We start from the raw sequence: 14,198 nt of genomic DNA, 5'->3' as shown, positions 1-14,198 counted from the left end.
CCTTCCCTCAGTCCCGCAGTCCCACCCGACAGCCTTTCCCGCTCGCTCCAAGTCCTACATCCCTGCACAGATCTCCCAGAGCCTGGGCGAGCAACACCCACTGCCACTCCCGCTACACAGACTCGAAAATGACAGAACGAGGGCTACCTCCCTTCCAGGCGTTGGCGGAAATAACAGCCCACCTAGAGTTCCCAGGCTCCCCCGCGGTGCAGGCCATCCACCCGAGACTACATTTCCCATAAGGCACGTGGAGCTAGTTTCCGGAAAACCTCAGGTATCTCCACCTCACTTGGGGTAAATTCCAGGGTTGGTATCTCTGGGGCTGCCTTGAGAGCCATGTTCATTTTTAAAAGTGTTTGAGGGGGTCACTGGCTGCGAGTATAACTCAATGTCCTGATCCCCGGTTAGTATCAGGGTGCCTGATCAAGCGGGGACCCTAGGTGGTCGCTTGGTCCTCTAAGTTCTTGTCACCTGTTGGTTACCTCCCTTGACTAAATGCCCAAGCTTTGGCTCGTTTGCCTGGACATGGGTAGAGTCCACATCTCAAAATGGGGTCAGGTATGCTGACTCCACGATCTCCACAAAAAAAGCAGGTGTAGATATCATTTTTATTTGAAAATATAGACATCAGAATTTTTATTATTGTTATTTTTTTTTTACAGAGAGGAAGGGAGAAAGAGAGGAAGAGAGAGTTAGGAACATCAATGAAAGAGAAACACGGATTCAGCTGCCTCCTGCACACTCTCTACTGGGGATATGCCCACAGCCAAGGTACATGTCCTTGACTAGAATCGAACCTGTGACCCTTCTGTCTGCAGGCCGATGCTCTATCCACTGAGCCAAACCAGTTAGGGCCAGAGTTTTTAAATACTGGAAAATCTAAATCAGCAATATGCTAAGAGAATAACTTACCCTCACTCATATTTGTTTTCTTCTAGCATTGCAATACCTTAGATCCGGAAAATGAAGAAGACCCAACAAAGAAGATTGAGAATGAATATTCTGGGAGAGAGATGGGAAAGTAGGAGAGTTAGGATCTGAAAAATCAAGGGAAGAAAACGTTCCAAGAAGAAGGGAGTGATCCTCTGTGTTAAATGCTACTGATAGGTCAACTAGGATGAGAACTAAGAACTGACCATTGAATTTAGCAACGTGAAAGTTGTTGAAACAGGCTGCTTTGGCATAGTGGTGGAAGTTTGATAAGAGTGGGATAAAAGGGTGAGAGTGGAAGTGGAGAAAGCAAGTATAGACAACAGTTTTAAGAAGTTCTGCTTTTTAAAAGATGGACAGAAAAGTAAAGCTGTCTTTTCATGTGGCTAATGGATCCAGAATTTTTAAAAATTTCTCTGAGAGAGACATAGAGAAATGTGGACTTGTTGTTGCACTTGTTTATGAATTCCCATTGGTTGATTCCTGTATGTGCCCTGACCGAGGATCCAACTGCAGTCTTGACGTCAGGAGAACTGTAACTAACTGAGTTACCAGGCCAGGGCCAGATTTTTTTTTTTTATGATAAAAGAAATTACAGTATATTTGTATTCTAATAAAAATGATATAATAGAGAGGGTAAAACTGACAACACAGTTGAGAAAGGACAGTTGCAGGAGTAAAGTCCTTGAGGAAAGAAGGGATGGAATCCAGAATACAATCATAAGGATCGATTGTAAGAGTGTGTACACTTCATCCACTGAAATAAAAGGGGAGGCAGAGTTCATGGAGACAGATGCAGATGGGCAGATTTGGTGGTGGGAGAATTAGGATTTCCTCTTATGAGTGCTTCTATTTTCTCAGTAAAATAGAAAGCTGAAAGCGAAGATAGGAAGGTATTGGAGGTTGGGGAACTGTGATAAGCCCAGAGAGGGAAGGCATGAAAGCTCTGTATCCTTCCCCCTTCACCTTGCCCTTATGCATCTCTCCTACCTGGCTGATCCTATATTGTATTTCTTTGTAATAAACTGGTAATATAGTAAGTACAATGTTTCTCTGAGTTCTGTGAGCCACTCTATCGAATTAGTTGAACATGAGGAGGGGATCACTGGAACCTCCAATCTATAGCCTCTAGGTCAGAAGCACAGGTGACAACCTAGACTTGCAATTAGTATCTGAAATGGAGGGGGAAGGGGAAATTGTAGGACTGAGCACTTTACCTGTATAATCTGACAGTTTCCAGGTAGATAGTATCAGAATTGAGCTGACTTGTAGGATACTCAGTTGGTGTCAGAGAATTGGTTGGTGGTGGAGAAAAAAAATCACAAAAACATTGGAAATGCTGTAAGTGTAATTTTAGTTTTGTTCATGACATTGCCTCCAAAGCCTGGCTCTTAATGGATGCTAAATAATTACTTGTGAATACTGAATAAATGTGAAACTGTCTATAGTTTTATCCTCATAAGTGCATTATGGAACTTGTCTGGTTCAGCATCTTCAATCTATAGATCAATTTGGAGAGAACCATGAGCCTGGTCTCATTTATTTAAATCTGCTTTAATTCTCTCAGCAATGCTTTCTAGTTTTTGGTGTAAAACACTTGCATATTTTTGGGTCAAAAATATCCCTAAGTATTTAATCTTTTTTATGTTATAAACTATTTTAAATTTCCATTTGATTTTTTATTTCAACTGTACAAATATAATTTATTTTTGAATATTGATCTGACACATGCTATAACATGGATGAAACTTGAAGACATTATGCTGAGTGGAATACTAGTAACACAGTCACAGAAGGACAAATAATGTATTCCTTTGTAATAAACTAATAATTTAGTAAGTACAATGTTTCTCACAAGTCCAGTTTAGACTTCCTTTTGTGAACCTATACCATCTTGTACCACCCTACCACTTTATACTAGCTCTTAGCACATGGCTCTGTCATTGCCTGATTACTTGTCCGTATTCTCTGCTAAACTATATAAAGCAGGAAGGCTGGAACTGAATTTCTTAGCTGGGTCCTCTCAAACCTGCTGTCTTCTTGGTGCCACAGGATGCCCAGAGTCATTAGGTAATACTCCAAGAATTTCATGTTCTTGAGGACCTGCCTCCTGCAGGCCTCCAATGGATTTGCGAGTATCAAATTCTGAAACTTGACCCTTTCAATCTGATGCTCCCCCCCCCCCCCCCCCCGAGATTATGCAAGACAGGGAAAGAGTTGTCCAGACTCCATCTAGCAGATGACATCAGATTTTTAAAATTATGAGCCTTAACCTAAATGTTCTAACACATTTTGGTCCTGGGATGGGGTTGTTGGGACCAATTAAGGACTAGTCATGTTCATCTTTCCTCTTTCCCCCTAGGGTTTAGGGTCCTTAGCAAGGCAAAAATTGCAAGCTGTGTTCCTGAAAATCTCAGTGGGGCAAAGATGGCAAGTTGTCACTCAATATCCATTTTCTCTTTTTTATAGTTCGTAGAATTTCCAGTTTTTATCTGGGAATATGCTTTCCCAGAACAAAGTTTACATATGCAGCTAGCTATGATCAGGTAACCAAGTTTTGGCCAGTGAGATGGAAGTGGAAGGAGTGGTACAAATTTAGGAAGTGTCCTTACAATGATGCCCTTTTCCTATTTCAGCTCTATACTGAATGTGTAATGGGTGATTGGAGCTTGGGCAGCCATTTTGGACTATGAAGTAGAAAGATACCTGCTGATGTTAGAGAAATAAGAGAAGGAATTTGGACTCCAAACACCATGGGGTGCCACATCAGAACTAGACTATCTTTTTTATAAGAGAGAAAAAAATTCTATTTTGTTTAACCACGATTGCTTTGGAAATTTCTATTATGAACAGTTGAACCTAGTCCTAGTTATGGTACTCAATCCATTCTCTGGTTCAGGAAGCATGTTTTTAAAAATCAAGAAATAGCTTTGTTGTCACATCTCTTTTCAGTTACCCATTCATTGAACAAGCATCCAAGACGTCCATAATTTGGGGTTAAGACTCCTGAGGCATAATTCAAAAGGGAGAGATAAAATTATTTAGACATGTCAAGGCTGAAAACTAGGAAGTATTTGTAGGAAATATCATTAGTGATCCTGATGGCCTCAACTATTTTGTAAGAAACCACAAAGTGCCCAGCTGATGGCTCAGTGGTTGAACGTCTGTCTATGAACCAGAATGTCAAGGTCAGCATACATACAACTATTTATAGTTGTTACCTATAAAAGGATTGAGATTATGAAAAAAACACACCAAATTACCCATCAGTTAACCAATCTGGACAGTGTTTTATTTTATTATATAAAATGCAGAAAGCCTTGATTGAGAAAAAATAGGGAAGAGACTTAATAGAAACTGAAGAATCTTCTTAGGAAAGCAATGATTGCTGAAGGATACTGTTGTTCCAGCCATGATGAGCATCTGTCTTCTTGGCAATCTATGGTGAAGCTCCAGGTACAGTATATTCCCAGATCTCTCCCACTCACCCAAGCAGTGGTCCTAGTTTTGAGTGGTTAGAGGTTGAGAAAATATGAAAGCCAAAGACTGGCCCCCTTTTACTTTGTGAGTACATCAGGGACTGGAAGAATGAGAGTTCCTTAAGGCATACCTTTGTTCATCTGGCTTTTTTGGCTTGGGGCTCTAGCGAGGAGCTGTGCACCCCACCACCCTTCCTCCACTCACAGATATCTGCATAGCTGCATGTCCGGCATTTCCAAGCCTCCTCCACATCAACTCCCTGAGGCTCTCGGTGGCCCACCCAGTAAGCCATATAGTGCTGCACTTTGCTTCTCAGCTCCTTCTCTTCAAAGGCCACAATCTCTGAACCCAGCACAGTGGCAGTCTCTTGGTGGATATACTCAATCTTCAGAATATCAATGACTGGAAGGTCAGACAATGTTAGAGACAAGATGACCAGCTCCATGAGGTCACCCAAGGATGTCACAGAGAAGCCTCCCTGTTGAGCATGCCTCAACACTGAAGGTCCCAGGGGCTTTTCTGGATTCAATTTTGTGTGGTGGATTAGGCTAGCAGTGGTCACTTTCCCTTGTACCATGGCATCAAAGATATACTTGTATAGGCTGACTTGCAAACAGTCTTTTTTTTTCTGAGCATCCAGAGGGAGCATAGGGCGTCTGCGTGTCTTGAGTTCAACCAGTTCCAGTTCCCCCTTGGGTGTATAGTGCAGCTCATCAATCACTCCAACAAGAAGCACACCCTCCACTTCTCCAAACACTGGAAACTCTCTGATGCGCCCTTCTGACTGCAGGGTAGGAATCATTGATAACATATTCAGAAACTTAACTGCCCACGCGTCTTCTTTACTGGTGGTGGAGATAGTCACAAGATCATGAAGTTCTAGTTCTCTAGCTAGGTGGATACTGGCACCAGTGTCCAAAATAGCTGCCTTCTCAGGTTCCAAGGAATCAGGAAGTTCCTTTCCATATACCATTTGCTGTTCACACCAGTTTTGAGTAGACAGGTCAGTCACATACAAATATTTAAGGTGGAATCGCTCCATGGGTGGTAAGACATCCAATCCCTTTTTCCACTTTGGAGAGCTTATGAGCTTGCCATCCTTCCCGGTGAGTTCAGAAGAAGGGCCGGGCTTGCTAAGTGAATCACTCAACTCTTGGGTATCCTCCAGACCCAGAAATTCTGAGTCACTCAAATCCGAGAACCCTGAGGCTTCTGCTGACACCTTCTCCTCTTCCTCAGTCTCGGCCATGTCACAGCTCTGGATTGGACTACACCCTGCACATCATGTTAAAAAAAAAAAATGCATTATCCAAATAAATAAACAGAATTATAACTATTTATTTACATCCCTTAAAGCAGTGTTTCCCAACCTTCTCTCATGATGAGAATCACCTGGTGGAGTTGTTAAAACACAGATTCCTGAATCCCAACTAAGAAGTGCTAAACTAGAATTTTTGGGAACATATAGGTAAAATTGTATACTTAACTAGTGCTCTAAGACAGATTTTATATACAGAGCACTAAGTTAGGTATGCAATTTCACCTATATGTTCTCAAAAATTCTAGTTTAGCACTTCTTAGTTGGGATTCAGGAATCTGTGTTTTAACAACTCCACCAGGTGATTCTCATCATGAGAGAAGGTTGGGAAACACTGCCTTAAAGAAACCTATTTGTTTTCAATCAAATAGTAATTCTAGAGAGTTGTAGTACAGGTACAATTTACAATAGGGCTCCTTGTATCATCCACATATGAACACTTAAAAATTTTTTTAGGTGCAAAATGGTTTTACTCTTGAAGCTGGCACTAACACATTATGTGTGATTTTAAGCAAATTACTTTCTTTGGCCTCAATTTCTTCACTTAAAAGATCTGAGTTTGAGTGGGTGGAGAGGGATCAACGGAGGAAAAGGGAGACAAATGTAATGCTCTCAACAATAAAGAATTTAAATTAAATTTAAAAAAAAAGATTTGAGTTTTGTCTTTTCTACTTCAAAATTCTGACTTGAGCCCAGCTGGTGTAGCACAGTTGGTTGGACGTCGTCCCTGCACCAGGAGGTTGCCAGTTGATTACAGGTCAGAGCACATGCCCAGATTTCGGGCTTGATTCCCAGTAGGAGGCATGTGAGAGGCAGCCAATCAATGTTATTTCTCACATTGATATTTCTCTCTGTCTCTCCCTCTTCCTTTGTCTCTCTCTAAAAATCAATACACTATTCTTCCCCCCACCCCCCAATCTATTTTTATTGATTTCAGAGAGGAAGGGAGAGAAACATCAATGATGAAAATCATTGATCAGCTGCCTCTTGCACACCCCCTACTGGGGATTGAGCATGCAACCCAAGCATGTGCCCCAACTTCCTGGTTCATAGGTCAATGCTCAACCACTGAACCACACTGGCCTGGCTATCAACTATTCTTTAAAAAAAATTCTACTGACTTGGGACATTATTTCATTATTTTAAGTGAATACAGATCTTTGTAATGTTGGAACGATGTTTGAAAGTTTACTATGGATCACTTCTATAATTCCATCAATACAAAATCCTTGACTATGCAAATAAATTTCAATTACAAACTGTTTCTGAGAAAAATCAGCTCTTCAATGACTGTTTTTAAATGTAGTTTGCAGGATTAAAATTTAAAGACTATTGATGTAAATAGATCTACTCAGACACAAAGTAATAGCATGAAGTAATGAGAGAATATTCACAGAGACATGTGGAAACCAGTTGTTGTATTTTATACTTGAGATGTTAAGGAAATGGCAGACAGAAAGCTCTTTGTGGGTTTAATTTTAGCCTTACTGACTGTGATTTATACAACTAACATTTTTATTTTCTCCCTCCACAAGACATTAACATATGATGGAAAAATATCTGTCAATAAGCACTATTAGTATTAATAATACTAGAGGCCTAGTACACGAAATTCGTGCACAGGAGTGGGGGGGTGTCCCTCAGCCCAGCCTGCACCCTCTCCAATCTGGACCTTCTCTAGGAATGTCCGTCTGCCTGTTTAGGCCCAATCACACCAGGATCGGGCCTAAACGGGCAGTTGGACATTCCTCACAATCCAGGACTGCTGGCTCCCAACTGTTCGCCTGCCTGCCTTCCTGACTGTCCCTAATCGCTTCTGCCTGCCAGCCTGATCACCCCCTAACCACTCCCATGTCAGCCTGATTGATGTCTAACTGCTCCCCTGCCAGCCTGTTTGCCCCCAACTTCCCACCTCTGCCGCCCTGGTCACCCCTAACTACCCTCCCCTGCAGGGTTGATTGCCTTCAATTGCCCTCCCTTGCAGGCCTGGTCCCTCCCAACTGCCCTCCCCTGCTGGCCATCTTGTTGTGGCCATCTTGTGTCCACATAGGGGCAGGATCTGTGACCACATGGGGGCAGCCATCTTGTATGTTGGAGTGATGGTCAATCTGCATATTACTCTTTTATTAGATAAGATAGAGAGAGGCCTGGTGCACGGTGGGGGCTAGCTGGTTTGCCCTGAAGGGTGACCCGGATCAGGGTGGGATTCCCTTGGGGCATGGGGCAGCCTGAGCGAGGGGCCTATGGTGATTTGCAGGCCAGCCACGCCCCCTGGCAACCCAAGTGGAGGCTCTGGTATCTGGAATTTATTTACCTTCTACAATTGAAACTTTGTAGCCTGAAGCGGAGCCAAGTCTCCTGCTTGCTCCGTGGCCAGCAGCCATTTCTGTTTGGATTTATTTACCTTCTATAATTGAAACTTTGTAGCTTGGAGTGGAGGCTTAGGCTGGCTAGGGCAGAGGGAAAGCTTGGCTTCCTCCATTGCCTGGGAAACACAAGCCTCCCTCCTCTCTGTGGCTGTAGCCATCTTGGTTGGGTTTATTTGCATACTCGCTCTGATTGGCTTGTGGGCGTGGCTTGTGGTGTAGTAGAGTGATTGTTAATTTGCATATTACTCTTTTTAGGTAGGATAATCAATTATGTAAATTAGGGGTATCGAACTCAATCAGAGAAGGGGCCAAAATCTAAAATCCAGCCTAAATCGCGGGCCGAATGGTTTACTGAACAGTCATAAACTGACAATGTCATAAACTGACAACGGAGTGCAGTGATGACAGCGCGGTGCGGGCCACATTGCAAGGCCTGGCGGGCTGGATTTGGCCGGCGGGCCTTGTGTTTGACACATGTGATGTAAATAGTGCTATTTATTGTGTAGTTACTTCGTGCTAGACACTGAGATAAGTATTTCACATGCAATATCTGAATATTCTACTGTAGGACAGGTACTTTAAAAAATGTTACTATGAAAAATTTCACATACAGAGAAACAAAGCAATGAATGGCCATATACAAACCAATTAGATAAACAACTGTTGACATGTTGTTGCATTTGTTTCTTTCATGTGCACTTTTTTTTGGCTGAACTATTTTAAAGTACATTATAGACAACATAACACTTCAAATATAAATATGTATATTCTCCCACATTAACTACACTATTATATCATATCTTACATAATCGGTAATACCCTAACATCATGATCCTCATTCAAATTTCCCCAACTGTCCTAAAAATGTCTTGGATAGCTTTACTTTAAACCAGGAAACAAAGACCACACATCTCATTTGACTGTTTTGTCTCTCAAGTATTTTTAATCTTAAGAAAGTAGGCAAATTATCTTGTGAAGATATTCTTTTTAAGCCTTTCTCCTAACCTCACATATCTAACCCTGGATAGACAGAAAACAAAACAAGATATGACCAGTCCAATAGTATTTGACTCAGGGTGCCAGAAAAGATAATTTGACACAGAATTTAAGTCGATTGAGATAACTATGGGCCATTTCCTCCTTGCTATTCTAATAAGCAACGAATGTGCTAAATGTACCAATTCCTAGGCTTAAAGCTTAAGAACTGATGCCTTGAAAATGGTATACTTAAATAGAATTAAAATACAGATGTTGCATATTTGCACATGTCTGAAACTGCAAATGTGCCTAAATGATGACAGTGTCAAAATGAATAATGTATTTGGAGCATGAAGTCCCTGAAGGTTGGAGAGTATCTTTCCTCTCTACCAAGAAACTAAAGTTAAATGACAATGAACAGGTATACTTGGGGGTTTTCCCAACAACCAGGGACAAGGCACAAAATCCAAATTAACTGACCTTGAAAATATTTTATTTCAAATATCTAGACCTAGTTTGTTCAATATGTACCCACCAGCCACAAATGACTAAACTTAAATAAAATTAAATAAAATTTAAAACTCATTTTCTGAGTTGCATTAGGCACATTTTAAGTGCTTAGTAACTACATGCGGCTAGTGGGTACCACATTATAAGGCACAGATTTACAACATTTCCCCTGATGACAGGACACTCTATTGGATAGTACTGTTTAAGGTGAGGACTTTCTACTTGTTTTTCATGCAACATTGAGAACAGAGTATCTCTGAACAGGTAAGTGAAACGTTTTGTGGCAAAGACACAAAGAGGGGAGCAAGGTTCATTGTGTGTGAAATTATTCATCTAAAAGAATAAAACAGGTCGGGACCGGTTTGGCTCAGTGGATAGAGCGTCGGCCTGCGGACGGAAAGGTCCCAGGTTTGATTCCGGGCAAGGGCACATACCTTGGTTGCGGGCACATCCCCAGTAGGGGGTGTGCAGGAGGCAGCTGATCGATGACTCTCTCTCATCGATGTTTCTAACTCTCTATCTCTCTCCCTTCCTATCTGTACAAAATCAATAAAATATATATATATATTTTTTTTTTTTTTAAAAAAAAGAGGCAGCTGATCGATGATTCTCTCTCATCGATGTTTCTAACTCTCTATCTCTCTCTCTTCCTCTCTGAAAAATCAATAAAATATATTTAAAAAAATAAAAATAAAAAAAATAAAAGAATAAAACAATGTACTGGGGATGGATAATTTAGACTCAGATGGGTTGTTTAGACTTTCCCACGCAGAAAATATGGCAGCAAGAGCATGATGCAGTGCACTGTGTCCCAAAATGCAATCTGAATCTTTTTGACATGAGATGGTTTCACATGGTATGTTGATCAATATTTTTAGATTCATCTCAGAATACATGTAAAGCTGCTAGAGCATCCATCAAATGTATAATTCATGGGTAGTATTTCTTAGGACAAGTTTGATTTTTAAATAAACATACAAAATTAAAATAGGAGAATAACAATACAGAGAGTACGTAGGTATAGCAAAATCATCAGGTGGCAAGTGACTGAGATGTTTGGGAAACACCAACATTGTATCAAGAGTCTGGGGAGCCTACAGATCTGGATTCTGAATCTGATCCTGACTAGGTCAGTCGTATTTAGTAGCATACATAGTACTCGCTTTAGGAAGTATTTGATCTTGGGCAAGTTTTCCCGTGGCTGCTGATCCATCTTTAAAATTAGAGTATTCCTTCCAACTGTGCTCGGCTACTACTCAAACTGAGTGATAAAACAGTATATATATCAGCCCTGAACAAACGTGGGCCTTCTTCCCCTTCCCCAGGAAGAGGCAGTGTGTCAATTCCCTCTGACAGATGAGCTTAAACCTTAGGAGAGCGGCAAATCACTCACCTGGGACTTGATCTTCCTCCTCACGGGAGAGGCAGGCTGCTGAAATGACAAAGCTGGGGGAGGAGAGCGGAGCTCTGAAACACCAGGTCTGCACCAATGAATCCAGATGAGAACTCTGGGCTTTGTTGTGGCAGAATGGGGGCTTTTTGTCCTTCCTCACCTGACCATTCCCTCGCACGGTGGCGTTTCCTCCTCTCGGGCCCACACTGCCCAAACTGTAGCCCACCCCAGTTCCTAGGTAACGCTTGCCTTTCTCCAGGGGCAAATCCTCCATGACTTCATTTTCCCCATATCTTGGATGCAACTACTTGATCCAACCCCTGCTCCCTGCAAGTAAAAGAAAAAAATTTTTTTTAAAAAAAAGGTCCCCAGGAGCTCCGCGGTCAGTCTCCTTTTCCAGACTCAAGCTCAGTCCGGACACTCGGGCAGAGACCTCACAGAGCGTTCTCTGGGTTCGTGCTGCTTAAGAACTGCCCCTGCCTTCACCCTAGCACCCTACTTGTCTGGAGCAGCCCGGACTTACGGGCTCTGAGAAGGTTTGCCTCCAGGAGGTCCCAAACCACGGTCTCCCCGAGTCCCACGCATGCCCTAACGATTTCCGAGCGCTTCCTACAGCGCTCCTGGAGGAGCTAGGGATGACAGCCCCTCCGGAAGGGGTCCCAGCGGATCGCAGGAGCTTCCCAAAGGGAAAGGTCCAGAGCCCACCGAAGCCTGGCCGGCGCGGGGCTCAGATGAGACAAACCGCTTCCCGGGAGCCGCGGCCACCCGGGGAGGAGGGTGAGGGGCGTGGCACCCGCGGAGACAGACCCCTGAGCTCCAAACGCAGCCCTCGGCCCTCCACCCCCCGCCGCCGGCCTGCCCCTCACCTCGGGTCCTCCTGCGAATCCCGGGCTGCACTTGGCTCCGCTGCGGCCTCGGATCTGCTCCCGGGCTCCACGCTCGGCCAGCAAGAGCAGGTCCGGCAGCAGCCCTTTCCTTCCCGGCTCCACACAAAGCGGCCCGGAGACCGGCTCGGAATGCCCCGCGGCTGCCCAGGGCCCGCCCCCTCCCGGCGGCCTCAGCGGCGCCGCCCCGCCCTGGTTCTCGCGAGGCTGCGGATCCGCCCGGAGGCCCTCCCGCTGCGGCGCCGAGTGGAGATCCCCGGGGCGCGGTCCCCGTGGGGCGGGTCCCACCGGCGCGCGCGCTTGTGGTTGAATTGGTTGGTGACGGAGCTGCGCTGTCACTTGACCTAGAAGCGCCCCCTCTGGCGGGGTTTCCGGGCGACTGTCGAGCCGGTGCCCGGGAAAGGTTTGGGCATGTTCCTTTCTCCCTGGCTCGGAGCCTCAGTCCGTTAAGTTAGGGGTGTCGAACTCAATCAGAGAAGGGGCCAAAATCTAAAATCCAGCCTAAATCGCGGGCCGAATGGTTTACTGAACAGTCATAAACTGACAATGTCATAAACTGACAGCGGAGTGCAGTGATGACAGCGCAGTGCGGGCCACATTGCAAGGCCTGGCGGGCTGGATTTGGCCCGCGGGCCTTGTGTTTGACACATGTGCGTTAAGTGATGCGCGTTTGCTTGGCCGCCTTGAATGCTCCGTCCTCCTCTGCACCTCGCACCAGCTTTCCCAGCAGAGAGAACAACCAAGAACTCGCTTTGTAAAGATGCTGGCGCTTGTCTCACCAATGTAGTTCTCTTTTCTACTTAATTTTTAATTAACATTTTCTATTGGGAACTGTAACACAATTATATTTTAAAATGTAAAATAATGGTAAGTGTAATAATTATTGAACAGACATGGTATCATTATGATTAGAGCAAAAAAATGAAAGTTTTGTACCCTTCTCAAATGCACTCCCATGCCTCCTTCCTGAGAAACCACAAGCCTATTAAGGCATCACTTCTTCGCTTTTCTTTGCAGTTTTTATTGCATGTGCCCTGACCAGGAATTGAACTGTGACCTCTGGTTTCATAGGTTGAGCTCGACCATTGAACCACACCCGCCAGCCATAAGGTCTTTATGGCTGAAGCAAAGTATGCTTTGAGTATGCTTCAGAAAACATTGAGGAATTTTAAACAATGGTGTGGTTTGATTAGATACATGCTTTATAATGATCACTCTAGCAGCAGTGGGAAGGATAGATGACTCCAGACTAGATGTAGAGAAACCAATTGGAAATATAAGCATTTAGGAAGTACTACAAGTCTAATTAAGTACTGACAATGGGAATGGAGTAGAGACTTAAGTCCTCAATTCAATATATAGGACCTGCTGACATTGGAGAAGTAATGAATGGAGAGGAAAAAGTTTAAACAGGAGTATTAAGTAGGTAGTGGTCCCACTTCCTGGATTAAGGAATACAGACTTTATTTAAAAAAAAAAAAAAAGTGAGAGGACTATGGGATATTCAAGTGAAGATATCCAGTGGGATGTTGAATATAATGTTCTGGAGCTCAGGAAGTATTTCTAAAATATAGATGTCAGAAGTGTTGGGTGTTAAAATCAAAATTCATAACTTGAGAGGAGAATATGTCTAAGGACACAGCTCTGAGGAAAGAATAACCCCATGATCAGTGGAGGGAGAAGTTCCTATGAGATAGAGTGATAAAAGGCAAAGGCAATGGGCAGGCTCTGAAATATAACTTATGCAGACTTCCTGGGCAGCAGACCTAAGTAAATCTTTTAGAATGGCAAAGAGTAGTAGCTCAGCTATGTTCAGCCATTAATAATAGGTGTTTAAAAGCTAGGCTAACAAACTTAAGAGGGAAAAAATTCTCAAACTCAGGTTTGACTCAAGTAAAAAAACATGAGTATTTAAAGATTCTCCTTTTCTTCATCTATAAAGTGAAGTTTCCATTAGGTGAATTCCTAGCTCCTTTCCAGTTCTAAATTTTTGAGCTGGTGAATTGGCATTGAAGAATGGGTAAAATTTGGAGTTCTATGAACAGTAACTTTTTCCCCACCCCTCTAAATCCTCCTTCCCACCACCATACCAGCTACATGATTCTCATAGAAGCTGAGATCTCAGCCTACAATTGACTGTAGAGGTGGACACAGATCTAGCTGGGCCAATAAGAAGCCTTCCTCAGGATTTTGAGATAAGAAATCAGAGAAGGCAGCTTTATTCTGGGTGATATAACCTGAATATAGGCAGTCCTCGGGTTACTATGGAGATTCGTTCCTATGGCGTGATGTAACTCCATTTTTGAGGTAACTTGGAACCCACCTACATAAACACC

The 14,198-nt window shown here is 43.3% G+C and overlaps 1 protein-coding gene across 5 annotated transcripts; it reads right to left on the bottom strand.

The window, feature by feature from the left end:
- Positions 1–4,480: 4,480 nt before the first annotated feature.
- EXO5 (exonuclease 5) lies at positions 4,481–12,040 on the bottom strand. Of its 5 annotated transcripts, none has more exons than XM_084873001.1 (4): positions 11,845–12,022; positions 11,228–11,305; positions 10,979–11,031; positions 4,481–5,685 (listed from the first exon to the last, which is right to left on the bottom strand). In XM_084873001.1, exon 4 carries the CDS (start codon positions 5,657–5,659, stop codon positions 4,547–4,549), a length of 1,113 nt encoding a protein of 370 aa, XP_084729127.1. In that variant the 5' UTR covers positions 5,660–5,685; positions 10,979–11,031; positions 11,228–11,305; positions 11,845–12,022; the 3' UTR covers positions 4,481–4,546. The 5 variants fall into 5 exon arrangements, with proteins under 5 accessions (XP_084729127.1, XP_084729128.1, XP_084729130.1 ...); XM_084873002.1 differs by having other exon boundaries at positions 4,481–5,678; positions 11,845–11,863; XM_084873004.1 differs by lacking the exon at positions 11,228–11,305 and having other exon boundaries at positions 11,845–12,040.
- Positions 12,041–14,198: the final 2,158 nt, after the last annotated feature.

The sequence above is a fragment of the Pipistrellus hanaki genome (genome assembly GCF_964339955.1).
Source record: "Pipistrellus hanaki genome assembly, chromosome: 2".
Classification (NCBI taxonomy): domain Eukaryota; kingdom Metazoa; phylum Chordata; class Mammalia; order Chiroptera; family Vespertilionidae; genus Pipistrellus; species Pipistrellus hanaki.
This window is presented reverse-complemented; position numbering and strand designations above follow the sequence as displayed.